This window comes from Dipteris shenzhenensis, chromosome 26, assembly GCF_047967505.1.
Source record: "Dipteris shenzhenensis isolate YYH24624 ecotype China chromosome 26, Dip_SZ_1.0, whole genome shotgun sequence".
NCBI classification, from domain to species: Eukaryota; Viridiplantae; Streptophyta; class Polypodiopsida; order Gleicheniales; family Dipteridaceae; genus Dipteris; species Dipteris shenzhenensis.
Window position 1 is genome coordinate 22,294,781 of NC_141621.1, and position 22,031 is coordinate 22,316,811.

Consider the following 22,031-nt stretch of genomic DNA (forward strand, 5'->3'; position numbering starts at 1 on the left):
ATACAGATAATGCCTCCATGTTTTCAAAGCATGGATAACAGCATACAACTCTAATTCATGAGTTGGCCAATTCCTTTGAGAGGGAGAAAGCTTCTTGCTTTCAAAGGCTACTGGCCTTCCCTCTTGAAGGAGAACTGCTCCTACCGCAATGCCACTTGCATCGGTTTCTAGGAACAACGGTTTCTGGGGATCAACTATCTTTAACACCGGTCCTGAGACCACAGCTTGTTTTATGGTGTTAAAACTTTCTTGTTGATTCTGTCCCCAAACAAAGGGTACTTTATCTGAGGTCAGATCAGTCAATGGCGATACTATTCCGGAATATCCTTTGATATGCCTTCTATAAAACTGGACAAATCCCAAGAATGATCGCAACGCGGTCAGACTCTGAGGGATTGGCCAAGTCAGTATCGCAGCCACTTTCTTCGGATCCATTTCTACCCCCTGTGGAGTAATTATGAACCCTAGATACTCAAGCCTAACCATACACAGTATAGTTTTCTTTTTATTCACATAAAGACTGGCTTTCCTCAAAGTACTGAACACTATCCTTAAGTGTTCACGATGCTCAGTAACACTTTTACTGAATATCAAGATATCGTCAATAAAATGTACTACGAACTTTCCGATATACGGACGTAGTAAATCGTTCATAAGCATGACGAAGGTCGCTGGAGCATTGGTAAGTCCGAAGGGCATTACCAAAAACTCATAATGACCAAACCTGCTCCTGAAAGCGGTTTTATGCACATCCTCGGCTCTAATCCGGATCTGATGATAGCCGCACTTAAGATCTATCTTGCTGAAAATCACGGCTCCATGTAATGCATCTAGCAAATCATCAATCCGAGCCATCGGATACCTGTGCTTAACAGTGATATTATTCAATGCTCTGTAATCTATACAGAGGCGAAACGTATCATCCTTTTTCCTCTTTAATATCACTGGTGAAGCAAAAGGTGAGAAACTTGGTTGAATCTGCCCCAACTTGAGGTATTCTTCCAGTTGCCTACGCACCTCCGCTTCTTCCGTAAAACTCATTCTATAGGGAGGTCTATTTACAGGTTCTGCCCCCGGGATCAGTTCAATCTTATGCTGAACTTTCCGCTCTGAAGGTAACCCATAAGGTAGTTCATCCCTAAAACACTCAGAGAACTCCTCTGTTATAAGATTAGCCAGCTTGGCCATCTCACCACTTTGCGTAACATCAGTGCTAGCCGAAGACTCATCCACTGACTCTACCGATGTTGTGCAAAGGTATAAAAACTCTACTTGAGCCTTTCTGATTTCCATCACGGAAACCAACGGTCCCTGAGGTATATCTTTTTCACCTCGCAAGACATAAAGCACATCATTCATCTTGAATTGATATACGTGCTTTTTCCAATCAATGGCTGGATTCTTCCTAGAATGCCACGCCATTCCCAGGGCTATATCCGCATGAGCAAGCTTGGTCATTTCAAAATCAAGCTTCTCAGCATAGTCCTGAATCCGAAGCTCCAACTGGGTAACCCTTTGGTCCCATACTTCAGTTGAACTTCCATCAGCCATCCTGACTGTATACGCGTAGTCAGATGGACTTGTCTTCAATTTCAGCCTCTTCACGAGCTTGGAGTTAATCACATTGTGAGTTGACGCTGAGTCAAACAACACAATGACATCATGACTGGCTACTTGCCCTTTCATTTTGATTAACTCCGTATCATTGAAGGCTGTATACCCCGTTGCTGCGGGCTTAGATAGGATGTTATCAGGTGCACTCGTCACTAACTTAGTAACAGACACACATAACAAACAAGGTACTAACCTCTGAGAAGATCCCGCTAGCTGAATCTGCATCTCTTCCGCTCTGGGACTTCCCTGCATCTCCACGTCGCACTCTGAGATCACCATCTCAGCCATCCGACGATCTTTATTACGTGGACAATCTCTCCACTGATGAGGTTGAAGGCAACCAAAGCATAAGCCTTCTCTCCTCGCTTTTTCCCTTTGTTCCGGGTTCAAGGGAGACTTAGACCAAGCCCGGGCTGCCATTGGAGTTACTTTTCTCTTCACTCCAATGGTGGTACTTGGTTTAGGAGTTTCAGCCGGTCTCGCCTGCTTGGCTTGACCACTCGGCTGCGAACCACTCCCTCTACTAGTCCACTTCTTCTTAAACCCAGATTTCTTTGGATACCCATACTGGGTTCCGACCTGTGCAAACCCACTTGGCTTGCTGCCCTTGGCATCCTCGTAGTTCAAGGCTATAGCTATTGCATCATCTAGCGTGTTCGCGTACTTAGCCCGAACTTCCATTTTTATTCGGTCATTCAATCCAAATATGAAATCTTTCACTTGGATTGATTGAGGCAGGGGTTCGTCAACCTTCATTACACTCTCTCGAAACTTATCAGTGTATTCTGCCACTGATAAATTTCTCTGACGCAGGTTCCTATATTGATCCCAAGCTCGGGATGCCTCGTCAGGAGGTAAGAAGTGTTTCCTGAACTCTCTTTTAAACCCCTCCCAGGTAGTGGATGCTATACCGTCTTTTTGTTGTTTAATCCACCACCGATCCGCCGCCTCACTAAACATATGGGTGGCCTCGCGGATCTTTTTGATGTCATTTCTGATCTCACAAATGGCGAACGCCTCGTCCCATTTGTGTAGCCAGGTCTCAATGACATCGGAGCTACGGTCGTTCATCCGACCAGAATACTTTTCCGGTCTGTAATTGGCAATAATTGGCACTTTAGCCTTCCTAGGCTCGACCGTATGGACACTAGACTCCGGTTCCATTGGAGCCTTTCCCTTCTCCTCTCGAGAAGGTCTGGCAGACATACTCTGTAGTGCTCTCCTAAGTTCGGACTGCCCTGCATTGGCTTGTAACTGCTGTGCTAACAACTGTTGCAAGGCATCTTCCAGCAATGCAATCCTGCCAGATAACGTATGAGCTACTGGGCGCGATCCCTGCTGGGTCGGCCGGACTCCTGATTCACCAGGGTCCCTCCTGGAAGCTCCTTCTTCTGCTTCCATTCAGTTCAGTAGGTGTTTTGTTTTGGGGCTTGTGTGTGTTTAAAAAAAAAAAAAAAAAAAAACCCCTAGAACACTGTAATCAAAAGCTGACACAATTCAGTGTACTAACACTCTGAACCTAATTCCCTATACTAGGGAATACCTGCAATCTGACATGCACACTAACTACGCATTTGACACAGGCATATATATTGAATCCCGCCTTTCCCTATACTAGGGAAATTTCTGCAAATAACTCAAGTACACAGGCATAGTCTCAAGCACAATCTGCCCTTGCTACAGCATCAAACTTTATGCATACATATCACTTACAAGATCCTGCCCAAGTAAGCGGAACATCAACGAAACTAATCAGGAAAAAAAAAAAAAACACAGAGTTGGCGAAAGCTTCCTGGTCTAAATCTGTCTGATGAATTCCGCCTCATCGTTCAAATCCTTGGGTTAGCTGATCGGCGCCTTCCTTCAAGAGGTCCTTGTTCCGTCAGGCTTACGGGAACCCTGTTCTCCGTTCCTGTCAACGACTATCTCCCAGCCCACGGACCAATTGCTTACGCTAACGATCCTTCGCCAAGGACGCACAACAGCCCACGTTATCCTACGCTCCGTCGTTCTGCGTCAACCTATCAGCTAACCCCGTCCGTCGAGTCCATGAGCGGAGAACCCGCTTCACTCCACGAGCTATCTTCGTCGATCACTTGCATCAGCCCGTTCGTGGGTCCACGTGTTGCACGACGTCGTCGCAATCCACGTTTTGCTTTACCAATTCAGGACCCTCCACGTGAGCGCCGCTCCTCACGGACCTCGTCGGCAGCGCTGAATTTCCTTCGACGCTCGTCTGATGTTCTGCAGCCTTCTCGTCGTCACCCTCGGGTGATACGCCACCAGCGCTCCACCTTCTTCTAAGGTCAAGTCACGTCGTTACAGGGATCCAAGTCTCCTCGCAGGCCCTTCACAAACAACGTCTCCCGTCCCTCGCTCACTCCACAAGGCTCTGATACCAATTATCACAAATCTCCAAAACTAGCTTCTTCTACACATCACGGGAGCAGCACCATGATTTTCCACCCAGCCAAACTGCCAAAGCTTTCCAGCAAGAGAGAGAGAGAGAGCAATCTCTAAATCACGTAAATCATCAAATTCTCCACTTCTCTCACTAGCCTTGACAGACCCCAATTCCCTAGATAGATCTAGATGCCACATGTCATCCATATAGGGCCTTTCTAATGCAACATTTCACCCCTCTCTTGGGATGCATTTAATTCCTTGCCCCTAGGCACATTCTTTGCACTAGGCCCTTGGTCTCAGATCTATCTAGTCTGGTGCTATCAGCCCTCACCTAGGACCTTGACATTAATCCCTCCCGATCATTTACATAAAGCGCAAACACATATATTACAAAGATAGATCCTATAAGGGAAATGTCGACTGATTCTTCCGAGGTCATGCGATGTCAAAATCTTTTCCTGGCTTTTCATCGAGTGACTCTTGCTCCACCAGGTGTGGTTTCGCTTCTGCACACCATCTTGGTACACAGGTCCATCTTTGGTAGCACCTCCCGGCACCACCTCTTTCAGTCATGTTCCCACCTTTGAACTCGAGCAATCCAACCATCACGATCTTCCAGTTGTCGCCCTCATAATGAGTGAACAACCTGGAGTCTTCCAGGCACCATGCTTTGAGGGTCTGTTTCAACCTGTCCTTCCTTTGGCAAGGTCTGTAACCAATGAATATTTCCAGATAACCTGGACCATGAACTCTCATTGAGTTCTCAAGCAGATACTCTTCTGGCTTCAGTACTTTTTGTCCATCACCCTCTAGCAATCTGCGTCCGCCGAGATTTGAAGAAGTACCAATACTTCCCCTTCTGCCTTGGAAAACACCTCCCGGATTTTGCTTCTTCAGCATCAACTCTACAATCTTGATATGGAAGAAGGAGATATAGTACATAGCCATTTGACGAAGGTCAAGGTGGTGAGGAATTAGCTGGCAGCAATTGGTCAGAAGACAGACTCATGCCATTTGGCCTTGATGGTACTGAGAAGATTACCTCGGAGTTTCAAGAGCTTTGTTACGACTGTGACAGCAGGACAGAGGACCAAACCTCTGACATTCAAGGAGTTGGATCCAAAACTGCTACAAGAGGAAGCTCGGGAGAAGCTCTACAATGAGGATAAAGACACCAAGGCAAGGCTGGCGAAGGATTCCGCTGGCAAAGGAAAGGACAAGCCTAACGGTGGCAAGTCCAAGAAAGACGACTCTGACGACGAGGGGACTTCGAAGAGGAAGCATAAGAAGAAGTGCTTCTACTGTGATACGCCAGGACATTTTACAAAGGACTGCAGAAAGAAAAAGGTGGATCAGAAAAACAAAAAGGAGTCTGCTGACTCAGATTCAGAGGGAGAGGCCGAAGCAAATGTGGTAATCAAAGAGTTGTTCCTGGTGACATCACCGAGTGTTACTGAGGTCAGATATGTTGATCCAGAAATCACAGTGAGGATGTCTGACATAGAGATGTGGGTCGACGAGGAGTCAAATGCCTTTGTGAAGGTGAAGGACAACATGGAGCGCTCGGTACCTTCCAGGTGCGTGGCTGTTGACACTGACACGAGGGTGGATTCCATGGAGGGCCTTGGGGTCTCAAGGTCAGATGGATGCTGGAGTTCAAAAGGGGACAATACAAGATTACGCAAGCTCTTGGCAGGTGCCTCATTGAGGTACAGGGTTTGCTTTCAGAGCGAACATTCAAGCAGTACAACAGTCTGGTATGTATTTGATATTTTGCATTTGAGCCTTTATAGCATGCTGTGGAGAGACTCTGCTCTTCATTTGTCTCAGGTAATACGAGATTGGAAGGAATTGGAGGGTGACCCACGCCTTTACTGACGTCTCGGCCAGCTGGATATGTGGAAGAACGGAGTCCGCCGTAGTCCCTATGATTATTGCCATGGCATGGGCATCTCTGTCTTCCCAAGCTTCGAGCTCCTCTCTGTCTACTGCCATGACTATCTCCCCTTTCCTGTCCACCATGTCCTCCGGCTTCGACTCCACTCCCGTGATCAGCTTCCACAACTTTCGAGCCACTAAATGACTCCGGATCTTCACTTTCCAGATCGGGTAATTAGTCCTGTCCAGTTTCCCAGACTCTCCAAAGTTAGGGATAGTAAAAGAGAGAAAACTGGGGGAGGAGGAAGGGAAAGCAGGGGCTGAAGAGGCTGTGGCGGTCAACATCTCTGCTGTTTATACCACACAGCAAAGTCAACCAAACTTAATTTCAGTAGACCAGAATTCTGAATGCACCTGACTGAACCTGAGTCACCCTCCTTCTCGCAAGGGCACAATCCTCCAGTCGTGGAAGTCGATTCCCAAGAGCTTCTGAATCAGGGTCGTCCTTCAGCAAGGTCTCTGCCTTCAAGCTCCCACACCAGTGAGCCTCCTACTTGGGCTCTGATACCATGTTAGAAAAGACCCAACAGAGGGTACACACAGCGGAAGACTGATAGTAATGCCCAGGAGCTCACACAGTGTGATGTGGGGTGTGTGGAATCACAAACTTCTTTACTTAATGTGCATAAAATAGGTGTGCAGACTCATCAATAGACAATGAACCAGCCAGATAGAGAAACCACCAAAATATATATTTCCGTCCAAAACTATGGACACAATACAAAAGAGATAGATCCAGAGTCCCACCAATGGTGTGGTCCTCTGATCTTACCACAAGGTCCTTCTCCTATTAGTTGGCTATCTCTAGACTCGAGCCCGCGTGCTCCATCTCGAGCGTAAGTAGACTTTCCGTCCAAAGATCTCAGCACCTTGCTGCCCTAGTAGACAGCCTAGGCTCAGCCCCAAGTGAGCTCAGTCTGCAGCAACTCTGGCCCTGCTTTGCCTCCTGGATGTAGGCCCAAAGATCAGGCTTCTGCTGCTCCTGCTGCTCCTCTGTTTGCTGACTTGCTGGATGATGAAATGAGGCCAAGAGCCTCTCCTTATATAGGCCCCAAGGGCCCCTTGAAATAACCGACCAGCCAGCCCTAAATGGGCCGACTGGCTAGTCTGTTTGGCCGACCAGTCTGCCCCAAAACCAGCCCTTTAAGGGCTCCAAAACCGGGGCCTTTTGCCCCACACTTCTAGGGCTTTTGGCCCTCCAATCTAGGCAAGGGCCCAGCCTATATAAGGCATGCCACTGCCCACTGTCAGCCCCATTTGCTGCTCCACCAGGCCTGCTGGTTCTGCCCTCTGCCAGGTTCTCCCCAGCCATGTGTGCAGCGCCGTACACTGCTGATGTCATCGTGCCCTGCCAGGTCAGATCTAAGGCTTGCTGTCCCCGCCTTCTGCTCCTTCCACAGGTTCCGTCCTTTGCAGCCTTCTTCTCTTGTGAGGTGCTGCCCATGTGGCAGCCCCCTCTCTCTTTCTTCTCTGGGCATCTTCTGCCCTAGGTCTCCCTCCCCCACGCTCTCCTCATTTGGGGGCTTACAGATGGGGAGGTGACCTTTCCAACAGGATCTTTCCTCTTCAAGTGGAGTGCAGGCTTTCAGTAGTTCATTTTTGTCCTTGAGCTTGGCAATTTGCATTTCTAGTTCCTTGATCATCAATGTGTCGTGGCTGGTTTTGGCATCAACCATGCGGGTCATTTCCTCTTGTATCTTACCAATTTAGATCACCATTTGTAAGTGCATTTCTGATTTCCACTTATCGATTTCTTCTTCCAAAGAAGTACACATTTCGTTTTTGATGGCATCAATGTCTACCTCTTTGCTGCTCCCAGGCAGTTTTCAATATCACCATCATGCATTTTGGAGAGAGAGAGAGAGAGAGAGAGAGAGAGAGAGAGAGAGAGAGAGATCTGCCCCTAAGGACTATTATTTATCCTTTGTTTTTTCCATATAATTCAAGGCCGGAGAGAAAAGGAAAGAGGAAGAGATTATTGAAATGGCTGGCCCTCTTGGGAGAAGTGATGCTATAAATCCAGAGCTGGCTGGGTTAGAGCAGGAACTGAACAGGTTATATGTAAAAAGGAGTTTGGATGCATTTGGAACCTACTTATATGGAGTGGTTTTGCATGAACTAGATCGTAAAGTGGAGGCACGGGTGGCACTATGCATGTCTGTGAATGCTTATCCTTGGAATTGGAGTGCTTGGCTGGAACTTCAGGCCCTTTGCACTGACTTTGAGATCTTGGCAACCCTGGATTTACATGATCACTGGATGCGCGAATTCTTTGTGGCTAGTTTGTACCTGGATCTGCAGAGGAATACAGAAGGCCTTGCTCGCTTCCAGTCGTTACATGCAATTTTTCCTAGTAGTGATTATATTCTGTGCCAGACAGCCACAGCACATTATAATCTACGAGAATTTGATGAAGCAGAGGGTCTTTTTGAAGAGCTTCTGCGGACAGATCCTTACAGAATTGAAGGCATGGATACTTATTCTAATATATTGTATGTAAAGGAGTGCTTTGCAGCACTTAGCCATCTAGCTCACAAGGCAGTTTTGACTGATAAGTACCGCCCAGAGACATGCTGCATTATTGGAAATTACTACAGTTTAAAAGCTCAGCATGAAAAGGCTGTGCTGTACTTCAAGAGAGCATTGAAGCTGAATAGGAAATATTTGTCAGCATGGACACTCATGGGCCATGAATATGTTGAAATGAAGAACACTCCTGCTGCAATAGATGCTTATCGTAGAGCAGTTGATATTAATCCCAGAGATTACAGGGCTTGGTATGGGCTTGGGCAGACATATGAAATTCTTGCCATGCCCTACTATGCTCTTTATTACTATCGTAGGGCCACTCAATTGAGGCCTCATGATGCTCGCATGTGGTGTGCTATGGGACAGTGTTATGAAAATGAACAGCTGCAAATGCATGATTCTGCCATTCGTTGTTATCGGCGAGCAGTTAGTAATAATGACAGAGAAGGGATTGCATTGCACAAACTTGCTAAGCTTCATAATCAACTGGGACAGACAGATCAAGCTGCTTATTACTACAAGAAAAATTTGGAAAGAATGGAAAATGATCAGACAGAAGGTCCTGATATTGTGGAGGCTCTTCTTTTTCTAGCACAGCATTGCAGGAGTCAAAATTTACTTGTTGAGGCCGAGCAATATTGCACACGGCTACTGGATTATGGAGGACCTGTATGATTTCTTTCCTACTTAAAGCCCGAATTTCTTTTATGCTTGTATTTACAGTTTTCTAAATTGTAGAGCTGAAAGTAGTCTTACTAATATTAATACAAGTGAATACATTGACATTTTTTTTGTAAGTTTGACGTCAGTATCATTCCTTCTTATGTTTTAGAATGTAACGTGTTAATCCTGGCAGGTTTCAGCTTTCTCTCACTGCACATAAAAGTTCTGGTACCCTCTCAAAATATGGAAAGTTTAGTTTGGAAACACACATGAACATCTGTTTTTTATCAAATATGTGCAGCTAGCTGGTGATTGTAACAGAGTCGTTAGGCGAAAAAGATAGACCTTCAAGTCTCCTGTTTCATAGCTATAAGAGTCAAAAATAGTTTTATCATAGGAGAACATTGCCATGACAGTATTCTAATTAGATCAGTTTTCTATCTGCAGCATGCGATTTGGTCCCTGTTTAGGATCTTTTGTAAATGATCTTTTAAAAGTGATGCAAATATATCACGTCAAGAAAAACAAGGGCATGTATTTGCCAAGAAAGAAAGGCAAGTATTTGCTAAGAAAGAACAGATTGTGTACCACACAGAGAAGAAAGAGCACGGTCAAGCTCAAGAACTACTTTGGCACTAGATACCAAGTAGTGGATGAGGAGTTTTCCTCAGAGTATCCACAAAAATAGTTGAGCACACTGATTAGAAGTCGAGGGGATGTCACGAAATCATACTTCTCCCAAGAAATAAAGATAAATCTTTAAGAGTGACTTCGGTCAAACAAAATTGACTACACTTAACTAAAACAAGTTTTATTTTCCTTTGCATTGCATTGGTTAAATAACACTGTGGGGCGCTCACAAGGGACTAGGATTAGTCCAAACTACTAGAATGCATGCATTTGGTTAACCTCTAGTGGCTTAAAGTGTGTTGGACCTTGTGAGAGGACCTTGGACAGTGCAAAAAGGCCCTAGCAGGTCCCATAACTAAAAAGCAGATATGTAGTGTCCAATTTTGGGAAGAAAGCACATGGCAAGGGAGGCGAGTAGCTTAAAGGGAGCCCTACAGGGATGAAAGCAAGGAAATTGCCTTTTTGAGAAGAAAGCTACTGCTTTCTAGAAAAAGCGCCTATTTTTGGCAAGAAAAGTAGGCCCAACTTTTCCCACAAACTAATTCATAACAATGAAAAAATGGCCAAATAGTAGATGTAGAACATAATCAGCTCCTCCTATATGGTAAATACACCAAAACCATCCAAGAACTAGATGTTGAATACCCCTCTATGAGAGAGTGCTGCCCTATAGTAAACCGCTAGAGAAAGCTGCCATAAATGCTTCCTTTGATTTTGCCTCTGTCAAGGGGCACCTCCCCAATCGATTCGACGCACCAAACTACCATCAAATCGCCCAATTACAAATTGCTATGTTGGCAACCAAAAACCCACCCGTCACCTGCATGAAAATTTCAATGCTGCAACCCCTAGCAAATTTTTGGTATCCAACAAGCCCCCCTCAAACAAAAGATAGCTGCGAAAAGCAAATGAGCTGTCAAAATTGCAGATTTCAGAAAAGCTGTGAAATCTGGGATAGCTGCCAAGAAAAGGAGGATGACTTGTCAAAATTGCAGATTTCAGAAAAGCTGTGAAATCTGGAACATAGTTACTAGGGAACATACCGAGTGTCTCTAAACCATATAATGAGGAGATTCTCTTTATTGAAATCTCTCTCCACTTGCCATGTTGCCACAATAGCGTGGTCAGGGACCCGTAAAATGGTCGCAACAAAGGTGGTCGCGTCGCCCATTGGTATGGCCTCTGTCCGTGGGATCCCGTGGAACCTCATGTTGAGAGCCTTATTGGCTCTTTGCTACTATTTCAAAAGGGTAGCCAAAGCGGTTGCCTTTGCAAGTTCTTGCTTCACCACGTATATGTTGGCAACCAAAGAGAGGCTGCCACATGTGAGATGGAGCGCCGAGTGTGAGGGTCCCAATCCCTGCCTCCTAGCCACGCATGCCTCTCTCTCCTCCCAGGAAATACAAGCCTTTTAAATCCAAGGCTACTAGGGCCACATAGTTGTATATGGGATTTCTCCCACAAATGTACACGTGTCACAGCCGCGGGCTCCCCTTGCAAATACACCATGCGCCAACCCAACCATGCTCAAGTGAGGGGTGAAGGCCACAACCTCCAAAACCCCCCTGTGGACAAACCCCCCCAATCAAATCAAGGAGGGGCCAACCAAACAAAGAACGTGAGACAAACCAAAGTCCACGTCCCAAACTGCCACGGGTAGCTAGCTGCCAAAGCCCACAGGAGCAAACAAACATGCGTCAAGGAGTTATGAGCTTTGGACTTCATCTGATAGTTTGACATAGCTTTCCAGGTAGGAAATTATCTTGAGAAGTCAAATTGAAGATTGTAAGCCTACATCTTACAAGCAATGCTAGAGCATGGTGGAGAGCTCTTCTGGTGGCGTAGGAGCTGCCCTTCATCAGGATGGTCGAGTCATAGCTGATGAGAGCTCCAGGAGCCCAGAACAGGATAAGAGATGCATTGTCTAGAAGGCCTTGTGTGAACAATGCTACCATAGCGCATCACAGGGACCTTGAGGCGATGAAAGAACTCTATCTTCAAGATCCAGATTTCGGAGAGATTATGATGAATCTTCAATAGAGGCAATCATCGAGTGAAAACTCATTGATAGATGGTTTCCTCATGAAGGATGATCACCTTTGTGTGACTCAAGATATGAGAGCAGAAGTCTTGGAAGAACGTCATGCCCCTCCTTATGTAGAACATCGAGGTATTTCTTCTACTCACAAGCCATTGAAAGGTATTTCTTTTGGCAAGGGATGCGGCAAGGATATACACAAGTTTGTGACGGAATGTCTTACGTGCCAAAAGGTGAAGTATGATCGGCACAAGACCCCATGACTTCTCATGCCACTGCCCATACCGCCGTGACCATGGGCGAGTATTGCTATGGACTTCATCTTTGACCTTCCTAGATCCAAGTATGGGAATGATGGAATATGGACCGTAATGACAGGTTCAGTGAGCGGGCCTACTTAAACATTAAGGCAGACCACATGGCTAGATTGTTTCTAGCACAAATCTTCAAGTACCATGGGATGCCTAAGTCGATTGTCAACGATCAAGACCCCAGGTTGACTAGTTTGTTTTTTGCAAAGAAAGGAACCTTCTATTAGTGCTTGAAAAAACTTCATACAAAACAGCAGCCCCGAAGATGCTGAGTATGGAAAAAACCGGAAAAAGGCTGAAAGAAAAAATCGGCTTGTTCCAAAGAAACCCAGCCCACTGCCTAAGGGATCTCTGGTACTGGGACTAACAGTCAGGTGGGGGGACTATACAACCAGCGAATCCCTCACGGAGTGAAAATGTAATTAACTCTTGTAGGCCAAGCCTTGCAAAAATGAGCACGCCTTGCGATAGTCGCCCTGGAGCCTGGGGTCCCACGCTCCCAGGTGGAGCGGATGGTGTCAATGATATCCTCCCAGATGGCGACCAATGTAGCCGAGGGTGGAACTGGATGTTCACCCATCACCAGACTGCAACGAGCAATCCAAATGTTCCATGCAGTGATACTGGCTACTACCTCCCATATGCGGTCCTCCTCCGGAGGAGGAGGAACTAGGCTCTATCAAGAGGGATCGCCTCATGGAGCTCAATCCTCCAAATGCTCTGACCCTGTATCCGATAAGCTGGGGAGACCTTATCAATTTGGAACGCGTGACCTCCTTCAGTCAACCAGGCTACCATCCCTCTCTCATTTGCTGCCCTGCCCCTCGCAGATGCGCTACGGCGCTAAGCCTTGCCTCTGCCTCCATGGGAAGTTTGCTCCATTTGCCAAAGGACCTGGCAAGTCCACTCTCCCACTGTGCCCAACCAATGTGAGTCCATTGTTCGAGTATACGCCCCTCCTGATCTCGGATCTTAGGGTGCCAAACAAGGGGCTAACGCTCGAACTCCTCTTTGCATCTGGGTTGAGCACGAATGAGCCCCCTGCTAATCTCTGCCAGACCCTATGGAGGCTCCTCATCAAGGGGGAACCCTTCCCCATAAGGGGGGCCTCTAAGAAGATCCATTTGTGTGAACGCTGCCACTGCCCCTAGTGCGTTGGGTGTTCCTGAGAAGCCCTCACTGTAAGAGGAGCTTCCAAGGCTTTGCACCTGGGGTGAGGCTGCGAACAACCAACTTGCCCAAGAGGGATCTGCTCTGTATCTCCGGATCAATGTTACCCAAGCCTCCTAGTGCCTGCGGCATGATCACCGTCTGCCAAGCGACCTGGGCTCTAGTATTCCTCGTGCTGTCCGAACCTGCTCATAGGAAGTTTCGAACCAACCGTCGGAGTTGCCCAATGCACCCTCTGTGAAAACACTAGCAGGAGGCGATATACCAGGCCGTGGCAAGGACCTGGTTTGCCACTAAAGCACGACCTACCAGGGAGAGTTAGGCCGAGCTCCAGTAGAGAAGCTTGCACCAAACACTCTCAAGAATCGGGGCGATCTGCTGCTTTGCTGTAATGCTAATACCAACCGTGCATCCGAGGTATCTCGTTGTCTGGCCCCGTGGTATCCATTTGAAGCCAAAGTTGCTCCTCCACTCCCGAATCTCCTGTGTCTCCTTAGAGCTTGTGAAGAAACCTATGGACTTTGTCCTGTTGATCCGTGCACCGGAGGCCTCACAGTAGATAGCCAGGGCTCCCCTATCTCCAAACTCGCTGTGGTGCCCTCTACATACAAGGCCGTGTCATCTGCAAACTCAGAGTCCAGCAGCTCCTCCTCCTGCCTGATTGGGAGCCTAAACCCTATGAGGCCCGCCACGTGTGATCTCAAGTAGTAGCCCAAAGCCTCCGCCACAAACAAGAAGAGGAAGGGAGCGAGGAGGCAGCCCTGGTGGACCGAGTGAGAGAAAAGGCCTCGCCCGTGTGTCCTCCGATAAGCATCTGACTAAAGCTCCCCACATAAAGCATAGAAACTCCTTTGACTTATCTGTTTGAGAAACACGATCTCCGCATAGTACCCTTTAGGAAGGACCACTCCACCTTATCGTAGGCCTTCTTGAAATCCAAGAGGAGGACGGCCAACGGTTGTGACTCCTCCCTGGACCAATCCATTGTCTCCCAGAACGTGAAGATGTTGTCCAAGATGCTGCGCTCTTGGGCAAACTCATTCTGTGTGTTGTGAATGATGTCAGTAAGATGAGGCCGTAACCGCAAACTCAAGGCCTTGGCAAGGATCTTGCATGCGGTATCAAGCAAAGTGATTGGTCTCCACTGCCGGATATCTGACCTATCTCCTCCTTTCGGGATCAAACAAATCCTCCCCCTGCTCAGGGATTGAGGGAGGGAGCCTGTGTCAAAAATCTCTTGGCAAGCTAGTCGGAAAGGGGTGGAGATGATCTCCCAGAAGTTCCGGAAGAAGGCCGGAGTCAAGCCATCCTCGCCAAGACACTTCTGGGTTGGGAGAGCCTCGAGGGCTTCCTAGAGCTCCTCATCTGTGAAAGACTGTTGCACAAATCTTGCTAGACTACCGTCCGAATGTGATCCCAAACTACCTCTCGAGCCACAAGACCAACTGAAGTCATCCTCTTTGTTTGAAAGAGCTGGCTGTAAAAACATGTGGTCAGGTCTAAAATCTCCTACGGGTTAGTGTGCATGATGCCGTGCGGATCTCAGAGACGCTGTAGTTGTGTGCCTGTTGATCGAGGCCCAGTGGTTTGAAAAAATTGCTTCGTCATCCTGTCCCCTTGCTGTACCCACTGGGCCTAGGAAGAGTGATAGGAGAACTCAGCCCGCCAAATCTCTGTCTCCTAAAGCTCAAGGCGCGAGCGCTCTCAAACCTATCCCTAAGCCATTGAGATCTTGGATCGTGCTCCTTGAGCCGCTCTATGGAGGCGAGGTCTCTCCTCAGTGCTCGCTCGCGCTTCTGAAGAGTCCTTCTCCGCCTAAGGGCATAAACCTACAACTCCTCACTGCTCCTCTGGATCGCATCGGCCACCCACGAAGCCCACATCTCGCACGGTGCCATCTTTGATTGCTGCCAAATCCTTGCCATGACCTGCTGAATCTCCTCGTCTGCAGGAGGTTCTATGGTATGCGGACCCCCTTTTGGGGAAGAACCCTGCGTGGCTGCTCTAAGTGACGTACTACTGGAGAGTGGTCTGACATCGTGGTGCCTGCCAGAATCCTAGTGAAGCCGCCTCTATGTAGTGCCCAATCCCCAACGTAGAAGCTGTCTAGCCTCTCAACAAGCAATCCATCATGTCTCCTTTGTCCGAGAGAGAAGAGGAGGCTGCTAGGTATCTTGTTGAAATCCGGCTCTCGCCACGGGTCTCTGCCACTGATCATGAAAATGAATTGCTCCCAGGTGCTCCGCCCTACTGCTGGCATCTCAGAGGCGGCGCCGCCTTGCTTGTCCTCCCCAAACTCCAGGTTGTTGAAGTCCCCTCCAACAATCCAGGAATCTACATCTGGAAGACACTTTGAAAGCCTCCTCCAAAAGGCCGGACAGTGTTGTTTGCACGTGCATGTTCTAGAAAGATTGCCTTATGTGACTTTGTCGGGGGTTTGGCGGGCGAGTAATCCGTGTTTGTACGTCGACGTACTAAGGTACACTGGCTCAATGTCAATCTTCCGTGCCCACTTCATCATGAAGGAGAGACTTCCTCTCTGAACAACTCCGCACACTTCTGGAGTGGCCAGTAGAATGCTTGATCAACCTTTGCCTCAAGCGGCAATCTGATAACTCCTACCGCTAAACAACACATGGGCTTCTCTCGTGCTTGAAGCCCAACAGAAAATTCACCTCCGCACCATGGGTGTGCCGAAGGTCCAGTCCCTATGGCCCCATCCACTCGTCCATCATGCGTGAAATTTGATCTCCCATAATAGCATCAAACACCATTGGGGACCACTTCTCCAACCTTGTGGATGTGAACTGGAATATCCCAACTGAGTGTGTCTGGGAGCCCACTATGCTGATCGAACCCCCTTTCTGGGGCTGCAAGACCACAAACTGTGGGGACACCCTCAAGGGACTAGGATTAGTTCAAGAACTAGAAATGCATCCATTTCGCTAACCTCTAATGGGTTAAAGTGTTGGATTTTGTGTAGGAATGGGAAGAGTGCTAAAAGGCTCAAAAGTTGGAGCATGTGGCAAAATGTAGGTCCTACAAGGCAAAAAGCACCCAAGAGATGGCGCCATGAAAGAAGTATCCACGAAAAGCTGCCCCAAGGTGGGCTAAAAACTGGAAAGCTTAGCTTTTGTAAAAAGTAGCTTTAGAAAAGCATGCTTAGCTTTTAGCTGGGCCAAGTGTACAAAAGAAGGGGCCTCAGAGCTCCTAGTTTCATTCAAGATTGTACTCAGCTCCATGCTCTTCTCAGAGCCAGTTGTACAAAGTTTATTCTATTGCAATAAGGACCTTCGGGGGGGTCTAGTCCTTATTTTTGGGTCCTAGTGTTGTGGACTGTCTTATTCTCTCTATCCCACATGTGCCTTGTTGTGCGATTCAATTTCTCTCAGATCTTCCATGCCATCCCCTCAGTGGTGCGAGTGATAACAAATTATGTTCAACCGACCACGCGGGTGAGCTATGTAGAGGAAGAGAGACCCTGTTGCGAATAATATTCTAGTCGTTCCGGGGGCTCCAAAACTGCCATGACTTGTATCAGGTTGCCAGAACCTTATTGCAATTTACTCTAGAAGGCCCATTTTTGCTACGATTTGATCTCGAGCTGTTAGTATGGATTGCGCTTAGCTTATGAGAGCTATTGGCTGCTGTGATTTTGAGTCTTAGGTGGTTTCATTTGAAGTCCCAAAGAAAAGGAGCCATAGAATTCCAAAACACTTAGCCAATGATAAATATATTGCCATATAATAAATTCTAGAGAATATCATGCTTCTCAAGCTTCTGATTCATGAATAGTGTCTTTTTGAAACAAACTCAAGAAAACAATCCACATTTCTCCTTGCATTGCCATATAAGGTTGGGTCTTCAAATGACATAAAGCAAACTTTATAAGCATGAAAGAGATACTTACCCTTTAGTGTCCATGGTATTGTCTCTGGTAGTCTTTTCAAATCTTCTTTAGCAACCTTATAAAAGTTTCTCATTCGATTCCGGACCATAAAAGCATCTCTTTGCTTTTCGTGAATCCACTTTATCCAATGTCAAGCTGACCTTAGACAATCGTTGAGATGGAAAGCACCATGAAAGCTCGCGATAAACCGTGTTGCTTTTTGTTGCTTTCTGGGAATCATTTAAGACTTGTGGACAATTGTAAGAAAGACTAAAATCCACCCTTTACATCATACGATCTGATTGCTTTGGACGAAAGTGAGAGACCAATAAAACCATGGGTCATAAATCCAGCTGTGTTTTTCTACGAAGGATTTCCATTGAGCTTTGTAATCGCAAAACTACAAGTCCATAATCTTGACTGAATAGAACAAATTGATTCCATTATAGAAATGAAATATCTAAGATATTATAAATGAAACTTTTCAGAGCTTGAGATAGTATAACTCTAAACAAATACCTGTGTGAAAACTGATTTCACACCCTCTTAACTGGTGTCTTGGCCTTGAAATAAACTTTTCAAACTATGCTTGAACCATAAATATCCTCGGTTCCTGAATGAATCAAGAAGACAACACACTTCTCTTCTTGTACTAGGGTCAAAAAGAAACTTATCAAAATTCATGAACATTAGTATACTATGCCTTTTGATATTCTTTCCCAATACTTTTGTAGGGCGGATACCAAAAAATTAGTTCATACATTATGGAGATTCCCGTGAGTCAAACCATGATATAACTTTCTGGTATGTGGGAGAGTTCTGTGGTATGAAAGAGATTCTTGCCCACCATCATAAGAAAACATCCTGTTGCACTATACTAATATTAGAAATTTGAGTCGTCTGATCTCCAGGCTGAAAGGTTAATGGTGGGGGATAAAGTCCCAACCACCCATCTGGCTTTTTAAAAGAAAAACCATCTACATTGCTTACTGCAAAGCGTCGAATAGCCTTCATTTTTGGGACAGCATACCAAACTGAATCAAATCGCAAGATTTGGAACTGATCTGAGCTTGAAATTTGCAGTAAACAGGGCAGAATTCTCCATGCCAAGTTTCGCCAATTTCTGGATGGCTTGCAGTTCAAAACCCGCTTTGGCTGAAATCACGAACTGGGACAAGCTGATTGGATCAAACAAGCTGTGCCTAGATTTGCGATTAAACTAGGGACTCCTTATTTGTGCTGAAACTTCTCTTTTTGCCGCGTTGAAGCTGTCTTCTCTAGTTGGCTGCAGCTCTTTACTATCTCCTCCGGCTTGGGATTCTTGTCACCAAGGAAAGTCACAAAACTGAGCTTTGATACCTTTGTAACCCTTCTTGAACTGAGACGCAGTTCAATATTCAATTCAAAGCAGAGCTGAGTACTTAGCAATTCAAAAACAAATTTGAAGAGTGGCTGGAAATTCAATTCAGCAATCAAAACTCAACGATGGAACTGGAACATGAATCAGAATAGAGGGAGAGAGGGAGAAAGAGGACAAGACGCCACACTAGGGCCCAGAAATAAGGGCTGGACCCCCATTACTAGCTCATGGTGGAGCATGAAGCTGATATAACTTGGATTCTCCATCCAACTGGGAGCCTAGAGGCCCTTATTTTATAGACTAGGCTAGCCCGATAGAAAGCATGTGCTTTCTAAAAGATGGGCTTGCTTTTCTTGCCAAAAGTAGGTGCTTTTCTCTAGAAAGCAATAACTTTCTTCTCAGAAAGGTGATTTCCTTGCTTTCAGCCCCTATGGGCCCTCTTTTAAGCTGCTTGACCCCCTTGCCACGTGCTTTCTTCCCAAAATTGCGCGTTTCATATCTATTTTTCTCTTGTGGGACCTGCTTTTTGTGCTTTTCCTTTCAAAACTAGGGCCTATTTGCACGTGCCAAGGTCGTGCCACAATGTCCAGCACACTTTAATCCATTAGAAGTTAACCAAATGCATGCATTCTAGTTCTTGGACTCATCCTAGTCTGCTTGTGGGCATCCCCACTGTGTTATTAACCAATGCAATGCAAAGGAAAATAAAACTTGTTCTTGTTAACCGGAATCAATTTCTTGGATCGAAGTCAATCTTAAAGATTTCTCTTTATTTCTTAGAAGTAGTACGATTCCGTGACACACAAGAAGGAAAGTGACCACATGCCGCTGATTAGGATGTGCCAGGAGCTCCCTGATTGGGCCAACACTCTTGCTAATTAGATGGGGATGTCGTCCACAGATCCCATAGTACATAGGACATCCACCTTGACTCAACTCGTAGCTTATGAGAAGAAACACGGAACTGCCCGATCAAGATGTGGGAGATGGATTTGAGTGTAGCCTGGTGGTACGGTAAACCCCTCTGTAGACAATGATCATTGTAGAAGCTGAGTTTTACAGAGCAGGACCTGCAGAGGACAGTAGGCGCCTTAAGTCCTAGTAAAGGGCCCGAAATAGGTCTCTATCTGAGGCTAAAAGGTGGCGCACTGCCACATGTCAAGGCGGGGGAGCAAAGGCCAGAAAAAGGCTGGCAAACCCCCCTATATATAGCCCCACAGGACATGGGAGGGGATGAGCTCATCAAGGGCTGGACCTTGGCTGTCTTCTAGGGCAGCAAGGAGTTGCTGTATGGAGAGTCTACATACGCTCGAGGTGGAGCACATGGGCTCAGTGATCTAGAGATATCTGGCAGATACTAGAAGTCCCTTTTGGTAAGATCTATCTCTTTTGTACTGTGTTCCATAGCCTTGGATGGCAATATATTGTTTTGGTGGTTTCTATATTCGGCTGGATCATTGTTTATTTACTAGTCTGCACATCTATTTGAAGTACATAAGTTAAGAAGTTTGTGATTCCACTTACCACACACACTGTGTGAGCTCCTGGGCTATTCTATCAGTCTTCCGTTGTGTGTACCCTCTGTTGGTCGATTTCTAATTGGCTGCAATAAATCCTCTCTGATGACGTTCTGATTAGCCTTCTCCTTTAGTACTAGTCTTTATCATGATGGAGTCTGTTGTTGACGGTAGAGTGTTGATAGAAACTCAAAGGAAACCTTTGCATGCATGGTTTACATATATGTGTGAGCATATGTTTATACTATGGTCTACACCCACCATTGGGTGCTAATGACATTCTTGGGGTGTCATAACAGCTAGTTCCTGTCATGTGCAATGGATTTTATCGTTTTTAGTGTTGTGGGTGGCTGTCTGTTCTATTTGTTTTGCTTTAGAGGATGAGCTTGGGCATGTTCCTGGATTCATTCTACGTATATGTTCATCGACACCAAAAGTCAGTGATATACAAGCATCCTATTATACCTAAAATGTAAGTGTCATATTCGTGGTCGACTTTCTGGTTACACTCTTGGGAAAATAGTTTAATTATGGTGTTGACGTTTACCATATGTTGCTTTAATCTGAACCTGCTGCTGAGATAGAATTGTTGATGATGTTTGTGTTTCTTCTTTAACCTTTGCTGCATTGATGGCCACAATACTTCATGAACTTGTTATGAATATGTTGAGGTGCTGTCAACCTTCATTTCTAATTTCTTAAATACTCTGCCTCAAGGTCTAATAGATCTCTTGAAATTCTGCCCCTTCAACATTTGATCTGGGCTTGTAGGAGTAGCATTGATCACTGCCTTTACACTAAAAGGGCTAAGGATAATAGACTGATACTCCTGGCAGTTTATGTGGATGATATGGCTGCATATATTATTATTATTATTATTATTGTGCTTGTTGTAGTTGGTTCTTTTGTATACATTTAAGTTAATTTAAGCTACATTGACTAGTCTGCTTCACTTAAAACTGTGTGAGCAGGCTAAGGAGGATGCAAAAGCTCTACTGCGGGACATACGAAGTGTGCAGCAACAGTCATCATCACAGCCTTCTATGGATTTTGAGCAATTTACACCTTAGCTTTTTGAGATTGTAACTGCAACTTTCTCCTTTGTGCTAGACAGGCACCAGGGGTCCTCACTGCAATTGTCAACCTATTCAAGGTTTGTCTTTTGATGCTTTGAATGTGTCCTTTCAGAAATTATTCTGTGCCCTTCATCTTGGATGCTCACATGCCTTAAGCACTGATTCAAGGGTTACAGCTATTTCAGTAGCATTGGGGAGGAGCAGCCAGTTGTAGGTGATCATACACGAATTTCATCCCACCCAACTACAGATTTTGGGATGTCCAGACAGGCTGAGGTTTGTCCTAAGTGGCAGTAAAAGGTATCATTGTAGACAAACTGGCACCCCCTAATAAGCAGGCTTTTTATATCAAAAGAGGCAAGGTTAGGCTTCTGAGCTTGTAATTGAAAGTGGAAAGTTTGAGATTGTTCAGACTTGTCCACGGTGCTGTATAATCACTAAATGTGATCGTGGTAAGTTGCAAGCAGGGGTGGCGATCCATCTTCATTGTTTCACATTCTGCCAAAATAGACCAACAGACTGTAAAATTACTATATCCCAGCCTCTTTTTACAAAATTAGACTTCTTCTCCCTGTTCCTTGTTCTCTCTCTCTCTCTCTCTCTCTCTCTCTCTTCCTCTCTCCACACACACGCACACACACTCTCTTTTTTGGTGAGAACCACACCCACCCACCCATGCACCCACACACATAATGGGCTACTAATAAATTGGATACCCACTAATAACAAAAATCCCACTAGGTGTCAGGCTATTAGCACTCTACTAGTAGTCCAATTAACAGTTAAGGATACTAGAGTAAATCTATCTTCATCTAATAACAAATAGTCCTAACAACAGTTTCTCTAATTACAGCCCACTTACAATAGTAGACCGAGAGAGAGAGAGAGAG

General features: G+C 45.9%; 1 protein-coding gene across 4 annotated transcripts in view; it reads left to right on the plus strand.

Moving 5' to 3' along the window:
- APC8 (anaphase-promoting complex subunit 8) overlaps positions 1–21,676 on the plus strand; it is a 34,079-nt gene extending 12,403 nt beyond the window's left edge. Inside the window, exons 3-5 of one of the 4 annotated variants that reach the window (XR_015543551.1) lie at positions 7,906–9,156; positions 21,037–21,218; positions 21,318–21,676. Coding sequence is in view for 1 of the 4 variants with exons in the window: in XM_087397447.1 (XP_087253573.1) it covers positions 7,906–9,156; positions 21,037–21,135 (1,350 nt within the window). In the remaining 3 variants the exon portion in view is untranslated. Of the gene's footprint in view, positions 1–7,905; positions 9,157–21,036 lie in introns of all 4 variants that reach the window. The other 3 variants (XR_015543552.1, XR_015543553.1, XM_087397447.1) reach the window with 3 other exon arrangements.
- Positions 21,677–22,031: the final 355 nt, after the last annotated feature.